This window comes from Onychomys torridus, chromosome 4, assembly GCF_903995425.1.
Source record: "Onychomys torridus chromosome 4, mOncTor1.1, whole genome shotgun sequence".
Taxonomy (NCBI): Eukaryota; Metazoa; Chordata; class Mammalia; order Rodentia; family Cricetidae; genus Onychomys; species Onychomys torridus.
In genome coordinates this window covers 39,584,632-39,606,913 of record NC_050446.1, presented here as the reverse complement: position 1 = coordinate 39,606,913, position 22,282 = coordinate 39,584,632, and the positions used below count along the sequence as shown (strand labels likewise).

The window sequence follows — 22,282 nt, the reverse complement described above, 5'->3', positions numbered from 1 at the left end:
ATCATACTGCCAATCAAAGCACGAGAAAATAAAGCTGTTTAGTAGAGTTCACTTTTTATACATAAGCCCCAGTTCCTGGAGGAACAAATTAGTTCTTAGGCTGTGAGTATTACTGTACCTAGGGTGCAGAAGCGCCTCCTGGGTTCCATTATTCTGGATCCTGCCCTACCCCCACCCGTCGACGCCCACAAATGAGAGTAACTCATTTTTTTTTTTCCATCAAAGTTTTAGGACAATTCTTCATCCCTCCCCCCCCTCCCCCGACCTTCCTCATCCTTTATATGTTAACTGACGAATGGGTCGGGTCTTCTAAGCAGCACGCCGTGGGGGAGACAAAATATCCACAAATAAACCATTGCGGAGCATCGCCGGATTTCTCAGCACAAGGCAGGATTCGCTTTCCCTTCCAGTTTCCCACTTTCCCAGGGTGTTCTTGACCAAAGTTCTTGCCTAACCAGCTGCGTCCGAGGACCTCCTCCTCCCTCACGAAACTTAATTCTCTGGTCCGGAAGTTGACGTTCCTGAAGTCCGGAGAAGAGAATCGAAACAGAAACCAATCCCGCAACTTGTGTGATCTGTGGGTGGAAGACAGTGATTAAAACTCCCTGTGAGGGCGAGCCGCGCTGCAGTAGCAGGGTGCGAGCTGTCCCGAGCCTGCGCCCACCTGCTGCAGCGCATTCCTGGCCCACCTGCCACCTGCCCGGTGCCACCGATCCACTGATCCAGGGTTCCAAAGCCACCTGCTTCCTGCCGCTGCCAGGCAGCATAGTCGGGGAACCACTCCCACCTGTGGATCGTCCGCCCGCCTGCCCAGGAGACTCCTCTCCCATTCCCAGAAAGAACCAAGGATGTCGAACGTCTGTTCTGCCGAGGACAGCTTCCGCTATCTCATCTCAGTCTTCCGGACCAGGTTGAAAAGGTGCTTTCAGGTGGAGCCGGTGCTGGACTACCTGATCTTTCTGCCTGCGGAAACCAAAGAGCAGATTCTTAAGAAGGCCACCACCTGTGGGAACACCAGCGCGGCGGAACTGCTGCTGAGCACCTTGGAGAAGGGGGAGTGGCAGCCGGGCTGGACACAGACCTTCGTGGAGGCCCTGGAACATAGTGGCAGCCCCCTTGCTGCGCGCTATGTCAGAGCCACCGATCTGCCTTCTCCTTCCTTTGAGACCGCCCATGATGAATGTCTCCACCTGCTGAACCTCCTTCAGCCCACCCTGGTGGACAAGCTCCTGATTAATGATGTCTTGGATACTTGCGTGGAGAAGGGTCTGTTGACAGCTGAGGACAGAAATCGGGTAAGTGTCACGTAAGAGATGAGTTGATGGAAGATTTTGCAAAGCAGGGTTATTTGTGCATTTCCCCATAGTTATCTTTGACGTCTTTGGATAGACACGCCCCTCCTTTTATGGTTCATGTTCAAAATTACCCACAGAGGGTCCATTTTACAGAAGAGAAAACCCAGGTAAGCTATACAATTCACTCCTGGTCTCCCAGAAAGAACAGAAGTGGATCTCCCATCTTTATGATTCATCAAGTCCAGGTGATGTTGAGTTTTATGATTTAGTTCACATGCTTCTTAGAATAGCCATTAACAAACTGTGGCCCACCCGCTGCATCCAGCCTTCTACTCATATTTTAAGAACCAGAAGCTGTCTGGTTTTTCAATTTTAAGTGTTCATAAAGTTTTATTGAAACTCCCTTCCTTATTGCTTATGTACTCTTTTATGGCTGATTTTTCAGTTGGGTGGAGGTAATATGGCCTATAAAGCTAAAATATTTATTATCAGGTCCCTGATGTCCTTCATCCATGCCTTAAGTATTATGCACATCTCATTATTTCTTGACCCAAAGGAAAAAAAAATCACATCTCATTTCTTTCTTTTCTTTAATCCAAGTTTCCATATTTTCTAGAATTCAATCAAGTTCAGAGATAGTCAACTGGCAAATAAATGCTACTAGTCTTAGTTTTTCACACTAGTGAAGGAGTATCATTTGTGTGGGTATGGCTTAATATAATGTTAGTTGTTTGTCCAAGGACGGAAATGCACCGTGTACTACATAAATGCTGAGCTCTCTGTGTGTGGCTTACCCAGTGTTGCAAGTCGAAAGTCTTGTTTGGAGGCTGAAGAGATGGTTCAGTGATTAACAGCAAGTGCTGTTCTTCCAGGGGATGGGAATTCAGTTTCCCAGTGGCCATGTCAGGTGTCCCACAGCTGTCCATCAGGAGACCCAGGAATCTCCGATGCCCGTGGCTTCTACCTGAATTACACTCACATGCACATACTCCACTGCCACTCCCACAGACACATACTTCAAAACAAAATAAAATAAAATTTCAAGTCATTATTTGAAAAAATATGGGCCAATAACCCATTACCATAAGTCAAAGGCTTCCTGTATCCAGTGCTATGATTTTGACGTTTTCTTTCTTTCCTTTTGATTTATTGGTTGTATTTTCATTATAGACTCTGGGCATCAGATTGATTGGCCCTAGCCTATGATGTGACTTGGCTTTTAGTTACTAATATCGATGGTACTTAGTAGAGTCAGCAGCACCTACGCTTACCCAGAGCCAAACACGCATCTCGTTGTAATGTCCAGTTTCGCCAACAAGTGAATTACTTCTCACTGTTGTCGGTAGCATTTATATCATCTTGTGTATTGAGAACTGACTAGAACGCATTATAGTAGTCCAGCTGGATATGACAAATGTGTACATCACGGTGGCAGAATCTTAATTTGGAAGAAAGTATGCAGCCTCCAAGCCAGCTGGAGATGGAAGATGGCATTTCCAGCCACAGTAGCTGTTAGGAAGTCCAGAAGCAACAGAGTCCAGTCACACCACAAAGCTGTTTGTGTTTGGTGGTATGATGTCCCGAGTGCCAGAGAATCAGCACTTCTCCTTATTTACTCTAAATACGTCTGCCTATCAGCATCACTTTTGTCTTGCCTGGGTTGAATTTCTGCCAGCTCCATTTTATCCAAGTTCTTGATTCTGGCAAGCTCGGAGGCAGCTAGCAGTAATAAGGAATTTGACATGGGGATGATGTAAAAGGACTTTTGTGTACTGGCAGCAGTTAAGCTAAAACAACCCAAACCTTCTTCCAGTTTCACATTTCTAAGGAATCCCAGAGAGAAGGAAGAGCTAGAGACTTGAGGCTAAGGAGCAGTGGTGAGTCTGCAGGAGTCTGTAATCATTCCTCACACATTGTTCTACACTGTCTGCTCCAAAAGTTAACATGAAGCACAAGGGGAAGGCAGTGCTGCATTTGGAGGAATCTCTTTTGATACAAAGGTCATCAAATGTTTACCTTACAAGCACAAGGTGGGATGGGGATGGATGTCCCTTTGCTGTACTGTGTGTGAGATTTGGTTCTCTGATTCTAAGTTTACCCGGGAAAAATGAATAGCACAACAATTTCTAAACTCACATCAACACTAATTGAGAAATATTAAAGAAAAAGCTTCATGAATGATCAGTTCTTTTAATAGGAATATTATATTGACTTTGATTATCACACATTTCACTCCTTAACTTAGGAGTAACTTTTCAGGGATTTAGGTAAATTTCCCACATAAAGGCCTACTTCTTAATGTCTGTGAATTAAATTGATTTGAGAAAGCAGCTGTCTTTCACCTTGTAAATATCTAGATTTTAGCCAGGGATAGTATTTTCATCATTTGATTGGTATTTGAGTTTATTTGCAACAAACAAACAAAAAAAAAAAAAAAAACAAGAAGAAAGAAAAAAAATGAAAATTGAATTGAAGAGATATGATAAGCTAAATATGATAAGATGTTGGGAAATAGATGGTTGGTGGGTATTAAATTTTCAAAATTGAATTTTGGTAATTTGAAAAAGACATTAAAAGTTAAGCTTTGCTTAACTAATTAATCAGGACTTCTAAAAATGATCTATTATTATTATTATTATTATTATTATTATTATTATTATTAATTTGTAGACCTTTTGAGTTAACCTTTGCCAACAGCTGAGAAGCTGTCTTGTCAACATTTTCTATTTGATCAATTATTTTAATTTTGGCTTCTTATACATTATCTGCCAGCACTAGCTGGCCCCCAGATGATTTGAGAATAAGTACCCCAAGAACATATTTGACTTACTGATTTCATCATTCTTTTAGAATGAATGAGTTTAATGACATCTTTGCCATATACCATGCTAATGTGAGAAGACAAGGGAAAAAACACAGACACTGCTTGTATGATGTTTATGTTACAGTGTTGATCAGAGCTTAGTCTTCCTAGTTTAAGACTGTGTTTGCAGCATTAGTGAGTCTAAAAACTAGACTCACTAATAAATACATGACATTTTACAAATAATCAAAATCGAATTATCCCTCACAGTAATGCAATGCTCCTGTCTTGCCCATTTTCCCTAGGACACTTAGTGACAACTTGGGGGAATCCAACAATACATACCACAAAAGAGCTCTGAGACAGAAGTGATCCTATTTCCTAGTATAGGAACATCCATAAGAAGAGACTCACATGTGTGTTTTAGCCCTGGCTGACATCACTGAGCACCCATAGTCTTGGAGGCCATATACCCTTCATTAACATGAAGATACCATGATATCCCAGATAGACACTGAGTCAAGCTCCTCAGAAATGAAGTCAAACACCCAAGTGAGTTTTCACCTCAAGTATTACATTATTAGGCAAATTAGGCTCTTTGGGGCAAAAAAGTAAGAAAGTATGAATAAGATGTTAGCAATGTGCATTTGAAAACTTACTTGGTTAAATATGAACGAATTCTTGGTTTAGGACATAAATTTTGCTTACTAATTTGCTCTTATCTGAAAATTGGACTCTGCTGGATTTAAAAGGTCACTATTCTATCTAAATAGCTACCTAAAATATAAGAGGAAGAGAAAAACTTTGTACTAAATGGTACACCTGTCTTGGAAATCCAGTGCTTTATGAACATTGCATTGTTTTCCCCACTTCTTTCTGCTGGAAAGTTTAGAATAGTCAAGAAGTGAACTGTCTTAGCCACAAATTCACCCATGGTTTTTATTCTGTCAATTAGTTTATATTGGCGTCTACATAGGAACATTTTTTAACTTTATAAGGAAAAATTCCAGTTGGGAATGTGAATCATTCTGTGTCTTGCTACAATTATAAATAGATATTAACCTCCTGGGAATTAAAATTGTTGTGTTTATCTGTTGGGATCTAAATATCTCTGCCATATTTCAAGAGACAATATAAGCAAAACAGATACATGGGCACATATGATTACTTTAAATGATGTGCTTTCCAACACCAAAAAAGGGGTGGTATTAAAAACTGAGAACAAGGATGAAGCTGAAAAACAAAAACAAGAACAAAAACAAAACAACAACACAAAAATAGATTAGATGTAGTTTCACATTCAAAAAATAAAAATCCTTAGGAAAAAGCACAGCATCATGATCCTCAAATGCCTGGACAAAGAAAGTATGAAATCTCAGATTCTGCAGGAAGCATAAACTTGATAGAGTAATCATGGAAGGAAAATTGGTTAGTAGAATACTCATAGGATTTTAGCAAGAATGTTGGTTACAAAGCCTTAGTCACTGTCCTTAAGAAATTCTGATTATTTCTGTCAGATACAGTTAAAGCTGTTTAAGGATGGAAGGATAAAAAATGGGGATGTTGAATTAAAATAAGAATATGAGATCAGTCTAGTTTACATGGGTAGCAATTATGCTTCGGATTATCAGAAAACAAAAATCTCACAAATTACAGAACAGACAAAGATTTTCCAACATGAGACTACCACCAGAGCCAGTAAACACTGGGACTGAGCAAGAAACTGCTTAGAAAATGCTGTGGGGGAGATGGGCTGAAGTAGATGAAAATGTATAACATTCAGATAATCATTTTAACCACTTACTGCCAGAAAGTGAATTTAGAATCGGAGGAAATTTTTAACTGGACTTACAGCTCAGGAAGCCAGCATTCATCCTGGAAACTTGGTTGCCTAGGATCCGTGTCTGTTACTTACTAGCTTTGGGACCTTAGTGAGAGCTAAACATCTATGTATCTTGGATTCTGATATGCACAGGATTTCTGTCGTTGCCTGCCCCCGTGCTGTTTGGGTTATTAGATTCAGATCACTCAATACAGCATTAGCTAATAAACTGGAGCCTGTGAAATGACTTCAAGTGTTAAGGTGTCTGCTGCAAAGCTAAAGGCCTGAGTTTGATCCTTCTGGGAACCCCCATGGTAGAAAGAGAGAACCCACTCCAGCAAGTTTTCTTGTAACTTCCACAAGCACATTGTATGCTCCACACCACACTCCATAAATAAATAATAATAAATAAAAAGATAATTAAAAAATTTAAAGATAAAACTATCTTTTGAGTGAGATTGAGGGGAGCACTGTAGGTACTAAGTATTGTCTCTAATATACTCTTTGCAAGAACAAACACTTCCCCATCATCCCTAGGGAAAGCTAGTACTAGATTTCCACCAGGCACTGCTGCAAAAATTCCAACAGGTCCTCATATAATAATGCTATGGAATACAATGTCAGGGCTAGAAAACCAGATATGGTTTGTAGAAAAGAGCAACTTCAATTGAGATGTTAGCAGCGGTTGGGAAGTTCGAGAATATCTAACAGTATTTCTCATCTGGTATGCTGATTGAATTACATAAGATGGCAAAAAAAAAAAAAAAAATGAAGTGTCTGGGTTCCAATCAAGTATGATCTCTTTGGATAGTGTCTGTGCATCATTTTGTTTTAGAATCTCCACAGGTGGATTTAAATCACGACCAGCATGGCAGATGCTCACAGCTTCTATTGCATGTGTTTTGGGGGTAGGAAGTGAGGCTCTGGGAGAAGAAGTGGTACCTTTGATGTCAGAGATAGCAAAGGTGGACTAAATGGCTTTCTAGCATGGCCTATGTTTAGCATTTTCTCCAAGTGTTTATTACTCTGTTCAGACTTGGAAAGATATGCTTTGATAATTACTTACAGATGATCCATATTTTAAAATGATATCTTAGACTATTATAAAAGAGAAAGCATGTTACAAGTCACAGAAAAATGTAACAGAATTCAGCTACTATTAAAAGCTACTACTTGGAAAAGTCAAGGACTTTCCCAAAGGTCAAGCCATGGCTTAAGAAGTCTTGGTGATATTTTATACACACACACACACACACACACACACATACACACACACACACACACACACACACACACACACACACACACACATATATATATTAGCTGATTCCTATAATGATTTTCTTGTATGCTATGTACTTCCAAGAAGTCCTAACAATGTATTTATCTAAAATACCTATCAAGCATCCATGGCCAAATGATCTCCTAAACTAAGGTAACACTCTTATGGAAACAATGCCTGTCTCCTAGGTCAGGGGGATAGCTTTATTTCTTGAGTAATTGAAGCTGAGTCATTCCTTTCTTATACAGCCTTACTAACATTATAGACTCCTAACTTCTTACCTAACCACTTCTAGGAACGTAGATTGAGCACATAAATCCCCCCTCTTTTTTTTTTTTTTTTGTTTTTTGTTTTTTGAGACAGGGTTTCTCTGTGTAGTTTTGCGCCTTTCCTGGATCTCACTCTGTAGACCAGGCTGGCCCCAAACTCACAGAGATCCGCCTGCCTCTGCCTCCCGAGTGCTGGGATTAAAGGCATGTGCCACCACTGCCTGGCCATAAATTCCCCTTTTGATATACTAACCAATCATTAGTTCTCAGTTGACTTCCTCCTTTACCACTCCCTTTTTGGGTTGTAAAAGAAAGCCTAATGATCACTGCCCTAGGAAAATTCTTACTTGCCTTTATGACCCTGTAGAAATTCAAGCCTGGTGACCTGGCTGGAGGGGGAGGATTGCTATTGCTTGGGTATGCAACTGAATACCCAAGAGACCTTGAGGATGAGATGGAAGATGAGGAAGAGCCAGATGGGGAAGTACTAGCTGGGTAAGAACCAGATGAGAAGAACCTAGATGAGGCAGAATTAAAATGAGAGAATTAAGATAGAGCTTAAGAGAGGACAGTAGATAAAGGTAGAGAGAAATTAGACAAGAAAGGAGCTAGGCACGAGAACAGAACTGAAGCTGTGTAGATAGGATTTTACCCCAGAGCAATAAAGTAGATGGACAAAGAGCTTGGGGGTGCTTAGATTCATTTCCCAAAAATAATTCTTGCCGTTTGTAGTTTCTCTTCTGGGCCTCTGGAAGGACTATTACTAAGGCTGGTCCTTTAATACTATTCGATAAAAGCAAATTGTGATTATATATTGTAAAGGATATATATATATATGTATATATATACATATATATATATATATATATATATATATATATATAGAGAGAGAGAGAGAGAGAGAGAGAGAGAGAAGTATTTTTTCTCATATCCCAAAAAGAATAGGGAAACTAATTTCTTATAATATTGAATGTGCAAAAGTTTGGAGAAATATTATCATTGCAATATTAAATACTGCAAATATTAAATAGGCAAGAAGATAAATCTGTGTCACTAACTACTTAGTTCCAAAGTGGTAATAGTCAAGGAAGAGGCAATGAAATGTTTGATTCCTCATTTATAAACTACATGGGTTCAAAGAAAATGGCAAGCCCAAAATACATTGAAAAGAAACGTCTTATATTCTGGTGTGCAGAGACAGGCAAATCTGGTGGCTCACTGACCAGCTAGTCTAGTCAAAATAGCAAGTTCCTAGTTCAATTAGCCCCTCAAAGAGAAAAAGTGGATTAAGAGAGACAGCAAAGATCAGTTTCTAGCCTTCACACATGCGTGCACAGAGAAGCTCACAAGTGTACACTCATATCCATACCCCCACACACATATACACATATATGCATAGACACACACACACAGAGACATACACATACACACACACAGACACACACACAGAGACATACACATAGAACACACACAGAGACATATGCATACACACACATATGCACACAGACATACACACAGACACACACACACACAAGCCATAACATGAATACAAATGGAAGACACTTTTTCTTGGCTTTGGTCACAGAAGCTCAAGCAAAGCACTTATTAATCTCAATTATTTAGTATTTCCTTTTTGTTAAAATTTTTGTTTCAAAGTTTAGTTTGTGGTGGGAACTGCAGAGGAAATGTGCTGTCTGTGTGCGCAGAGGTCAGAGCACAGTTTGTGAGAACTGGTTTTCCCCTTCCACCATGTGGGGTCTGGGAGTGAAACGCAGCACATGAAACCCAGCAGCAAGTGCCTCTAACCACTGAGCAACCTCATCAGCCTGACTAAACAATTCTCTGGTTTACAAAACATTACATATTTAGAAGAGAATTTGGCTCATTGACCTTTTATCCCCCCGATAGACTCTGGAATAGCCACACAGAACACTGCTGTTTTCTTCGTGTTTGAATATAAGCCTTTGTTCAGACGTATGCCTAACCCTTTTGCTTTCCTTTGGAATATTTTCACTTTTCATGTGTTCAACGGGTATTTGCTCTTCCTTCTTTTCTGTTGAAATAATAGATTTCAGCTGTAGGAAATGCCGGGAATGAGTCAGGTGTAAGAGAGCTGCTGAGAAGGATCGTGCAGAAGGAAAACTGGTTTTCCACTTTCCTGGATGTTCTTCGTCAAACTGGAAATGATGCGCTTTGCCAAGAGCTGACAGGTGCTGACGGCCCGGAAAACATTGCAGGTATTTCCAATTCTATCAGAAAATTTTGCATACTGTGTCATTGAAAATTCAATGAAGCCTCAATCTGTAATATCAAACATTAGGACTTTTAGAATCAACATTTTTAAATGGGAAGAATTGATTTCATCTTCTCTACAAATGAGAAAACCCTGTCTAGGAAATGCTCAGTTCTGAGACACACTGTGATGACCACCAGTTCAGCGACAGGCCATCATTCAAGTCTTATTTTTGAAATGAGATAATCACCTCAAATATTTATCACGATATTTCAAACACTAGGAAGACACAGATAAAGTGGAAGAAAATAGATGTTTTTGGTTTATGAATATTATAAAAGTCTTATCCTTACCAATTAACTTAATTTTCATTTAATATGAATTTTTAAAATATTCAATAATAATATCTAAAATAATATATTTTCACATATGTAGTTTGTAAATCTAATTTAAACTGCCCCATTGTTTTTTTCCGTTCATAATAAGTATCCTGTTTTCAAAATATCATATGCAGAAAAAAGTGCAATTCCATTATTAATAAATTGATTATCACTATTATAATTATTACACACTTGCTTCATTTTTTCTCTTCTGTTATTCAGCAGTCATTCAGTGAACTTGTACCAGGTACTGTTCTAGGTGATGAGGATGTGAAGTTGCAGGAGACCTGGGAAGTCCCTCTCCTCTGCCCATTCTAGTAAAAGGATTCACCCAGTGAACGATTTTCTGAATGGGCTCTGCAAAGTGGAACCAGTAATAGGTGGAATTGAAGTACTGTGATTAGGACAATAATGTTGCGAGGTTGGAAGAAAAACATTTGCTGTGTTTTACTATATGGTTAATGAAAATCTTCCAGTTTTTGCCCAGTAGTTTGGAGTTCTGAAACACTCAAATATATTTCACTCTATTCACCAGAAGACTGCTTAGAGAGGACTAATTGTCTCTCCCAGCGTTGCACCCCCGATTTATTATCTAATACAACGGAGTCAGCTCTGAACTCGTACACACTCAAGCAAAACCAAAGGGACTCAGCAAGCTATATTTTATAATTCGTGCATGGATGTGCGTGTGCGTGTGCGTGTGCGTGTGTGTGTGTGTGTGTGTGTGTGTGTGTAACATTAAAAATCAAAGAAAAGAAGGCCATCAATCTAAGAAGAAGGGGGGGGAGACATGGGAGGGATTGGAAACAAGAGACATAGGAAGGAATAGAAAAAGGAAAGGGGAGAAGTGATCTAATTATATTTTAGTTGAAAAAAAATTTAAAGACTGATTTATTTATTATGTATAGTGTTCTACCTGCATGCACACCTGCACACCAGAAGAGGGCACCAAATCTCAACAGATGGTTGTTTAGCCACCATGTGGTTGCTGGGAATTGAACTCAGGACCTCTGGAAGAGCAATCAGTGATCTTAACCTCTGAGCCATCTCTCCAGCCCCCAATTGAAATTTTTAAAAATTGAAAAAAGTCAGGAGTTTCATGAACTCAAGCTCTCTTTTTCTTTCTTGAATCCTTCCTCCCTCCCTCCCTCCCTTCCTCCCTCCCTCCCTCCCTCCCTCCCTCCCTCCCTCCCTTCCTTCCTTCCTTCCTTCCTTTCATGTGTGTATCTGTCCATGTATCCCTCTGCTTGTGCAGGCATCTGTGTACCACAGCAGACATGTAGCCATCAGAGGCAGCTTCTTCTACCATGTCTGGGACAGGGTCTCCTTGTTCACCACTGTGTACACTGGCTCATTGTCCTGAGAGCTCCGGGGCATTCTCCTGTCTCCACCTCCCATCTCAGTGGGAGCACTGACATTGGAACAGAGAACCACCACTCAGTGCTTCATACAGTCTCCAGAGACTCTAATGCAGGTCCTGCTCGATTTTGCCAAAATGTAAAAGAAAATAAAGAAGCATTAATCTAAAAGAAACCAAAACACAAAAGATTTGAAGAAATTTTAGTTTATCAGTATTGAGAGAGAGAGAGAGAGAGAGAGAGAGAGAGAGAGATGAGTCAGATACAGAGAGAGAGATACGTTCTGGGAGCATGAAGGCATAGCTGAACCACTGTCTGAAGAATAAATCATGGGTCATGGGTGAGGTTCCTGTCAGCTAGAGACTAGGTCAAACTTTTCAGCTAAAGGACATAGAAAAGGCAAGGTGGGGAAGGGAAGCTTCCTGGACCCACCGAGACAGGTGAGAAAGCTATCTTCAAGCAAGAGAAAGAATGACTCCAAAGAATGCACAGACCCAGCATCCTCCGTGCCTCCGGGGAAATGGCCCTGTAGGAGGAGAGGCGGGTGAGGCACCTCACAGCAACCTGCACTGCCAGCACGGTCAGAGAGGACAACGGAGGCTGCCCTTCGGGCTCTGGAGTGATTCCGCCAAGGGGCTACAGAGGCAGAATGTCAGGTCACGGGGGCTACAGAGGCAGAATGTCAGGTCACGGGGGCTACAGAGGCAGAATGTCAGGTCACGGGGGCTACAGAGGCAGAATGTCACACGGAGAGGTAGTTGTGCCCCATAAGAGTTCATGGATATTTTGTGGCTAGGTTTAGGGCTTGTTGAAGGGATGTCACCTCTACATTCAATCCTGCTTCTCCCTCTTGGGAAAAAGAAAGTCATTCTGTGCCAGTTTCAGGACTGTATTTTGGAGTCAAAATTGTCTGCCTTCATGGTCCCCCAGAGGAGAGGAATTTACCTCAGGATCAGTCACACACAGTCTCACATATGATGTAGATAGGGTCAGACACACAGAGTGTTACATATGTTGTGAATAGGGTCAGTTCATGGTAGAGGACCCCAGCCCTGAAATCCATATGTTTATATGCTCCTGGTTCTTTCCCTGGACCTGCTACCTTTGGTCAGGTACCAGACGTCTTTGGACTTCACCTTGTCTATGAAAGGGGGATAATAATATCATTTACCAGCTAGGTTATTTTGAGAAGTAAATTATCCAATATATATATATAAATGGCTTTGGGGTAAGTATTAAGTAGATAGACTATTTTATTTTTATTATGTATTTAATTTTATATGTATGAGTGTAAGTCTGTGCACCACTTGCATGTCTGGTGCCCCAGGAAGCCAGAAGAAAGGATCCCTGGAGTTACCGACAGCTGTGAGCCACCATGTGGGTGCTAGGAATCAAATCTGTGTCCCCAGAAAGAGTAGCAAGTACTCTAAATCACTGAGCTACCTCTCCAGCTCCTGACTATCATACTTTTAAACCTTAGTAACTGTCACATAAAGAACAAGAAGAGGTCCCCCACTGTTGTCGGCTACTCAAAGGAACTGACAGGTGATTGTCGTTCAGGAATGAAGTTTATTAGTAGAAAAGGCCTCAAGACCATGACTGGGCCTTGAGGTCAGAGACCACAGAAGACAACAGTACAATGTGCAGGAAACAGCAGAACAGACTTTAAACGGAAGATGGGGCTTCCCTTTCAACTACAGAGGGGCTTCATTAAGAAGAGTAGCTTGATGTAGGAATAAAGGGAGGGCCTTCCTGAATAGGATAATGAGCCAGGAAGAGTCTTGGGGGTGTCTTCAGAAAATCCCCTGACTTCTATAACCTTTCAGGGCTGGCAGGAAGTTCTGCACCATGTGGTTTAGACTGTGATAACCTATGTGGCCAGAAGAACCAGCAGCCAGGTATTGTACAGGGAAGGACCATGAATTGGGTGCTGGTGGAGTGGCCTGGTGTCGTCAGGCCATGGGGTCTGATGTCCTAGAGTAGCCAGTGTGCAGAGGGGCAGGACAGTCATGTAATGGCTAGTAGCTAGTTAGAAATGTTGTCAATTTGACTTCGTCTGAAGCCACAATCATCTTCTCCAGGGAATTCTCCATGCAAAGCTGGATGGGTTTCCCCATGCTGTCTAGAGTGGGGAAATCTGAAAAGACACTTTAAGAATGTATAAGACTTCAGACTCTTCTGATAGACTGAAGTTTCACAAGGAATAGAAACTTGATATTCTTAGTTTCCCTCTTCTGTGTGTCCAGCCTCTTAGCATTGTGACACAGCACTGCCATCTATAAAACGCGTGCCGAGGATGTATCATTGTGGGATTTCTGGGGACCTCTCCAGCACTCTGCCTATTCCTGTTCTCATGTGGTCTTCATTTATCATGGTCTGTTATTCCTTGTTCTCCCTTTCTGTTCTTGATCCCCCAGGGGAGTCTTGGCCCTGGAGGAGATGGGAATGGAGGGGAGGGCATGGGGGGAAGGTGGGGGGGGGGGCGGGAGGGGGAGGATAGGGGAACCCATGGCTGATATGTAAAATTAAAACACAAATATTATAATTTTTTAAAAAGGTGAAACAAGCAAGCAAAAAGAAAAAAACAAAAAACAAACAAATAAACAAACAAAAAAATGTGCCGAGGACACTGAACTGGAGCCATAAAAATGGTCCCCTTCCCCTGCAAAAAAAAAAAAAAAATCTCATAATGAATCAAGTGGGTTTCTGAGTTTATGCTGGATTGCCTTCATAAGCTCCCTCATGCATCTGGCTGTACACGTGGCCAGCAGGCTGCATCTTGGATAACCCTGTGTGCTGGAGGCCAAAGAGCAGGAAAGGCAAAATGGGAAAGTGGAGAAAATAGAGTAGTTCATTCAATTAAAAAAAAAAAAATCCCCATGAGTCCAGAACACATGGATTCAGTCTGACATGAAAGCAGATGTACATCTCATGAACATGGAGGCAGGAACAAAATGGCAAGTAGCAGCTAAAGAAAGCCACCCCATTTGCAATTCTATTAATTCAGCCTTCAACATAGCTTGAAGTCATCAAGTCCGTGAGTGACTTCCCAAAGACGATGGTCAGACCAGAAGTCATCTCACTTACCTTGTGCTTTGGTTAGTATTTAGTTAGCTTGCCTTTTTATATGAATTTTGATTGTTATACAAATACTCATAGTCATGTTAAAAGTAAAAATATGTTTCATTGTGTTACGCTGCAGTACCATGTGCTAGGTCTTTTGAAATGTCAATGTTTGAAAGAATATACAGTGGATGGGAAACAGACCTCTGTTTTATTTTCAGAACACCAATGTCGTCTGTACACACTGTGTAGAAACCTGTGTTGCCCTATCATTTACATCTAACGCTCACTGTTCACAGACTTGGAGAATTCGTCTCACGGAAAATGGGCCTGAAGCTAATGAGTCCATTCTGTCCACTCGAGATGAATCGAGCCCAGAGACAGAGGCCTGGGACATGGAGAATTCTTCACCAGAGGCCTCCTTTGCAGATGCTTCTATGACCACAGGTACTTGACACAGGAAGGTGCCCTCCAGAAGAATTAGTGGGTATACTATGACATCAGGACCTTATGAAACACAAGGGGATACTGCTACTAGTGAGAGTTTTTGATAAAATACTATTTTAGAGAAGATTAAATCAAAACACTTACTCTTAGGTTTAAATATTTGTAAATGGATATAACATTACTATTAGGAATATGAACATATTTTCTTCTAATTTCACTTTCTAAGAAATGTGTGATCATTCTAATATGTCAGCTGACTTTGGTGTGTGCTCATCTTTCATGGTTTCCAAATTATTTTCAAGTACACCTATGATGAAGAGCTACAGACAATGAATGACTGGATTTCTCATGGATGAGCCCCACTGGGTTATCCAATACCAAGGGGTCAGCCCTAAAAACATAGATACAAGCAATATTAAACAGACTCTCAGGCTGTATTTCTATATTTATTCTCTCTCTCTCTCTCTCTCTCTCTCTCTCTCTCTCTCTCTCTCTCTGTGTGTGTGTGTGTGTGTGTGTGTGTGTGTGTGTGTAACAAAAATAGTTCAAGAATAAGATGTCATGAATTTCAGAAGAAGGGGGCCAGTTGGAGGGGAGAGGAGGAAATGATATAACCATATTTTAGCTTTATAAAAAAAGAGTACAGTGGAATCCAGGCAGATGAACAATAAGTGATGATTTTTAAGTAGTTTTTATCCTTTGAAATTCGTGAAATTGTGTATTTGCACAACCTACCTTTAAAAATAGCTGTGTCTAACAAAATTCCTCAAAATGTTCCATTTTGCCATTACACCCTGGTCTAAACTAGCTTGAGCTGGCTCTCCTAGTGCACTATCTCTATTTAAAGATGCAGTGAAGTCGCGTTGCAGCAAATTTGGAATGCATAGGAGCACACTATGAAGCCACCCGCATTCCCACAATATGCACTATGGGTAACATTTGGGATGCCTCCTGTTGGTCTTTCTGTCTACCTGTGTGCAGAACTGTAATTTCTCCTGTGTTCATTTTAGGGGTTTCTCAGGGTGTTTACTGACTGAATAATAATAGTAACCCCATTTGGATGCAATTAAACAAGTGTTGACACAGAGCGCGTTCCCAAATCACTACATCCTGAACAATGCCTTTAGAGTCCCCTGCACTGATGTCACGTTTGACTCACTAAAAACATATATAATTGGAATCTCTGGGTCAAATGATTTGTACAGTTTTAGCACATTTGATACTTAGTGTCAACTCTCACTGTAGGAATTTACACTGATTTACATGTTCTTCCCACCGAAAGGAGTGCCTACTTCCCCCCAGCCCTTTCTGTAGAAGTGCTGACATCATTTCCAGCCTCTGCCAATTAGGCTACATTAAAATTTGATATTTTGATATTCGAATATGGATTTGAATTTTTTTCTGATTTGCACTTTTTTTCCCCCAAATCCCTCCTCTTTGAGTACACGTTATCTTCTATATTGAGATATTTGTACTTTTCTCCTGGTTCATATGAACTACTTATATATATTATGGGTCTCATCAATAATATCATTCTTATGGCTTGTGTGCTTTTTTACCCTGTTTGTAGTATTTAGTTTTTAAACTTATAATTATTAATGCATATTAATTGTGCAAGTTAATGGGATTCATTGTGAAATTTCTATGTGTGTGCACACTGTGTATTCTTCTCACTTTCCAGTCAATAGAAATTCCTTTTTTCAAGGTGACTTGTTTTCTTATTCCGTTTTCCTGTATAGAAAAGAACTTGCATACTTGTCTTTCTGTGTCATTATGACAATGTGTTTGGGGTTTTTGAAATGCAATGGTTCATAGTTGGGAGGTTTTCATGGTCAAATGAACCACTGGTGGAGGAGTCCTGTCCAAACACAGGGTACAGCTTGAAATCCCCCTTTTTATCACAGCTCTCAGGCCCCTGCTGCACGTGGTCCTAGCCACACATTCAGCAGCGAGGTTTTCAGGCATAGACTAGTGAACCATTTAGATCTGAGTACTGCAAGCTTAGTCTTCTCCATTGAGTGAGTGCCTATGCCTTCCGTCAGAAGCCCTGGTTCTACAGGGAAGCCAAATCCAGATGTGGGGACTGCATGAGTTACCAAACACTCTTTGTATGCCACCTGACATAGCTGGGGGTCACAGGCAGCCTTAGAAATCCACATTAGTAAGAACTGATGTCTGAGCTGAGGCTGGGAGATGAGCCTCATCTCAAACAGCACCCAGAGGCATCCCATCAGCTTGTGGTTGTCTAGCCTGAGTTCCCAAGTAGGCAACATAAAGGCCAGAACTTAAAATTTCTCTGTTATTCTGTTAATATAGAGATTAATTTTCTTAAGTTTGACATGGACCCTGTGAGAAAATATGAGTCTTACAGATGACCTTAGTGGGTGGAAAGTCTGGGTTGTATTTTCTTGTTGGATTGTTTTTGCTTTTACCTTTTGATAGCCTTACCTTCCTGCCCTTACTTCACATTGACCCCTCTGTCTCTCTTCCCTTCCTTCACTTTTCTACTTAAGAAGAACTCACAGACTTCCTCTACGTACCAGACCTCCTATTCAATCTCATGCACACAGTGAGGAACACAGCAGAATAGATCACAGCCCTGGAGGAGCTTCTTGCTCTCTGGTGATGTTGGCCACACAATTCACCTCAGGGCTGAGCCTACAGCAGGTGCAATGGAAAGCAAGGGCACAATATGTGTTACTAAGAGAGTCGGTGGTGGTACAGCAAGCTGGATAGGCATCTCGAGCCCCAGCCAGGCTCTTCTTTCCAGCAGGGCCTTCTGGTGCCTACATCTGTGAATAGATCAGTCTTAACCTTCTGGGCCCTTCTAAGGCAATGATGAAGGGTGATTTCCTTATGAAAACATGACACCGTGGCTCCAGAGCTTTGCTTTAGACGTGGCAGCCAATAAGTGACTCAAGTTATTCCTGGCTTCTACTCATTTTCTTGCTCTTATGAACCAAAAATTACCAACAGAAAAACAAACCCAAACAACTTGTGAAGTGCCATTATCCCAGAGAAGTGATTTATTCTTTGGTTTTTCATTTTGTGTTGCTGATGATTGGATTTACAGCCTCTCTTGTGCTGGGCAAACGCTCTGCCGCTAAGCTCTATATCCCACTCATGGAGTTATTTTGATCACAACATTTACTGCTAAATTTGATAGAGGATTTTGCCTATCTAGTTATTCTTAGAATTAAAAATTAAAATATTTTCAAAAGCATAACACAGCTTCTGATATACACTTGCATAACAGCATTTGCAGCTTATTGATAAAGATGTTGACACTGTGTATTTATTTTGAGTTCTAACATGATGGGTTAATATGCCCAGTAGTAGCTAAAGTAACATAAAAAATTGTTTCTTAATCTGCACAATTTCTGTAAATGTGGATTTTTTTTATGTGCAAACATAAAAGATAAGAGAAGTTCATAATTTGGGATCAGGATATTTCTTATCTTTCTGAACCAGCTTGCTGGCTGGCTTTCTTTGTTTCTTTCTTTCTTCCTTCTTTCCTTCCTTCCTTCCTTCCTTCCTTCCTTCCTTCCTTCCTTCCTTCCTTCCTTATAGTTAGAGTTTTCCTGTCTGGCCCAGTCAGGACAAATCTCTCTTACCCACCAGTCTCACAGTCGCTCAGACCCAACCAAGAAAGCACACAGAAACTTACATTGTTTACAAACTGTATGGCCGTGGCAGGCTTCTTGTTATCTACCTTTTCTATCTTAAATTAACCCATTTCTGTTAGTCTATACTTTGCCACATGGCTTGTGGCTTACCAGTGTCTTTACATTTTGCTTTTCATGGCAGCGGCTGGTGGTGTCTCCTCCAGCCTTCTACTTCCCAGAATTCTCTTCTCTCTTGTCCTGCCTATACTTCCTGCCTGGCCACTGGCCAATCAGAACTTTATTTACACAGAGCGATATCCACAGCACTTCCTTCCTTCCTTCCTTCCTTCCTTCCTTCCTTCCTCCCTCCCCTCCCTCCCTTCCTTCCTTCCTTTCTTTTCAGTTCATGGTAGTTTGTTGTATGTAAGTCTATTAATTAAATAGCTTTTACATGAAGATTCTTTTGGAGTAGCTTTTACACCTCACCAGTCAGCAACAGTGTCTCATACTAGACCAATTTTAATACCTTATAAGGGTGAATGACTAGAATTCTCTAGTGGAAAGTTCTAGAAGGTAGTTTCTTTCACCTTCTCAACACTTTTGGGGGATTGGTGAAAACTTCTACTGCAGTTGGCATTTCTAGTTTTCTGCTCATTCACTGTTCAGAGTAGTCTGCCTCCAGCTTAAAATGGATAGCACTGAATGGAACCATGCTCGCGCGCACACACACACACACACACACACACCTCACATGAAGCAGGGGAGAAGACACATTGAGAGAGACATGAGGATTCAGCAGAAGCATGAGGAAGAAATGGGGAGTAATTGTATAGTGTACATGTGTGAAATTCTCACAAATAAAGAAGCATGTTTAAAAGAAAGTGTTATGGGATGTTCTATATGTTAAATGTGTTGCTCTGATTGGTTAATAAATAAAACACTGATTGGCCAGTAGCCAGGCAGGAAGTATAGGTGGGACAAGGAGAAAGGAGAATGCTGGGAAGTGAAAGGCTGAGACAGAGAGACACTGCCAGCCATTTCCATGAAAAGTTAAGGTACTGGTAAGCCACAATCCATGTAGTAACTTATAGACTAATAGAAATGGGTTAATTTTAAGATATAAGGACTAGATAACAAGAAGCCTGCTGTGGCTATACAGTTTGTAAGCAATATAAGTCCCTGTGTGTTTACTTGGTTGGGTCTGAGTGGCTGCGGGACTGGTGGGTGAGCGAGATTTGTCCTGACTGTGGGCCAGGCAGGACTGGAGAAAACTTCAGCTACAAGAGAGGGTCTCCTCCTTCTTAAAATGCAGTTATTAATTAAAAATAAACCAAAGGATTTTTTAAAGTTGCATTTCCCCTACATTAACACAATAACTTCTGACAGTAGCTGCACTGCATTTCGGAACGGTCAGTGTGGTTGTAATGATGGGTATGGTACTTCCACTCTCTGAAGCCACTGGCCTTTTTAGAGCAAGAAAATGTCACAGACTTTTGATGTTTCCTTAGATCATACTTACATGTAAGATTCCAAAGGCACTTAACCCATTCCCTGGATTGTTTTAATTCTGTACACTTACAGAGAAAATAAGGAGTCGTTTCTAAATATGATACTGCTTTGTCAAAAGGAGTAGTACATAGTTACTTTTTACATGGAGTTTTTTATTATTGTATTTTAGGAAGTCCAGTACTATGGTAAAGTAAAAGTATAGTAAGTGAGATTTCAAACTAACAAAACGCTGTTGAGTTTGGAAGAAACACTTTTGTGGAACACAATCCACAAATCCTGAAGCTTCTCTTATGGGTCCATTAGAGTACCTCAGGATGGTCAGCAGAGGGCGCTTTGACATTTATAAAGAAAGGATTTCTCTGTTCCAGTGTGGAAAATTATAATGCAACTAGCGTGCCATGTGTGAATACACAGTGCGCATGACCCAGAACGCATGTGTATATTTTGATTTATATATTCGTTCACGTGAAGATTTTAAAATTCCACCCCAGCTAATGAGCTCACCAACCTGCTTGTTTTCAGACTGTAATACCTTCTTTTTCATATCCCCATATGTTCAACTCCTTAGGTTTATCCGGTGACATTATGCTTTGGAATATATTGTGGATATATTTTGCATAGATCATGTTCTGTAGGAGGGGTTTAAAAATTGACCTTTATAAAACAGCCTCTTTCTCCCTGGCCCAATCTGTCACAACACTTTGTTGTTGTTTTGTTTTGTTTTGTTTTTCCTTTTTATAGACAAAAGTCCAATCTTAGGTTTGGTCTGTACTTATTTCTGTGAAAGTACCACAAAATTTATCCTTGCACTTAAGGATCAAAATAATGTTCCATATCACTATCCTGTAGAAAATCTAGTGATTTTTAGGTTCTCTAGAAATAAATGCCACAGCATTTGAAGCTAAAGGAAGATCATTACTATAACACTGTATTACTTTTTCAGAATTGGCTCAAATTAAGTCAGCCATCCTTTATATTTTCCTAAATTTAGTTATCATTGACTGCTAAGAACTTGCTGAGGTCATTTAAGGGTAGATAGTAATTTGAAGGAAGAGGGAAGGGAAAGGAAGAAATCTGAATATGTTGAAATTGATGCTTACAAAGGATCTTATGTTCTTTTCAAATTCAGCATGTTATGTGATTCACAATTGCACAGCAGTCCTGAAGGGACTGTCAGTCACTCACTCACACTGCAAGGACAAGGCCATGGCTACTCTGTCAGAAAGGAAAGTATGCAGTGCACTTCTAGTGTGTAGTTAAAGAAGACTGGGTTTATTTCCATGACAGTTTAAAACTACAACTATAACATTTTAGCAGTGTTGTAACAAAGTGACGATTTTACATTTTCATTTGATCATTAGACCTTGCCTTCTCTATTCTGAGACGTGAGCAAGGACTGAAAGTCAAACGAGCAGGAAGAAAGTAGTGAGTTGGTGAGGTCACACTGTTGAGCCGAGCACCAAGCTGTTGCATTGTATTTAAAATGATGTGATCGAGATAAGAAAGCGCAAGTTACATGCTCCCAAAGAAACAGTAATCCACAGAAAATCAATACAAAAGAAAGAAAAGCCACAGGATCTAGTTTTAGAGCGTGTAGCAGAAGACACATGGACAGGAGTTACTGATAACATTGCAGGCTGAGTGAATATCACCAGTAAAAGGAGTTATCAGAAGTGTCAAAGTGTGTCAGAACATGTGATGAGAAGAGATTGGAGAGTACAGAAGCAGGAGTTAAGGCCTCAGAGATGAAGAGAACTAACGTGCTTCTCTTAAGTAATTTTTCCAGTTGCTTCTCCCACGGCAAAAACTCCCTTAACATTAACAATTCCTTGTCTGGATATTCATAAAACACCACCACAATGCATGTATGACCTTTTCCGAGAGTGGTCTTAAGGAATTGCTCAGGGGTGTCAGACTGACTGCTTGACACTGCCCATGAAGAGAAGATGTACTTGCAGACCCTAGTCCTTGCTCATGTCGAGACTTGTAGTGTGATTATCAAGACCATCAGTCATGATTGTCTCCACTCTAGAACATTCTGCAGGCCTCATTTAGTGACAGTGAAGGAATAAGCCTTTTCTGGTGGGTGTAAGTCACCCTCCTAACTCTGTATTTTAATAACTTTTTCTCTGTGTGCAGACCCCAGAGCAAAGGGTAACAGGCTGAGACAATACAATTTCAGCCAACATCATTACGCATGATTCAAATTTAATTTG

General features: G+C 40.6%; 1 protein-coding gene across 1 annotated transcript in view; it reads left to right on the top strand.

Moving 5' to 3' along the window:
* Positions 1-511: 511 nt before the first annotated feature.
* Positions 512-22,282, top strand: part of Ifih1 (interferon induced with helicase C domain 1) — a 51,982-nt gene continuing 30,211 nt past the window's right edge. Inside the window, 4 exon segments of the mRNA XM_036185110.1 lie at positions 512-1,295; positions 9,540-9,708; positions 14,805-14,824; positions 14,826-14,952. Coding sequence (XP_036041003.1) covers positions 849-1,295; positions 9,540-9,708; positions 14,805-14,824; positions 14,826-14,952 — 763 coding nt within the window. The 5' untranslated portion in view covers positions 512-848.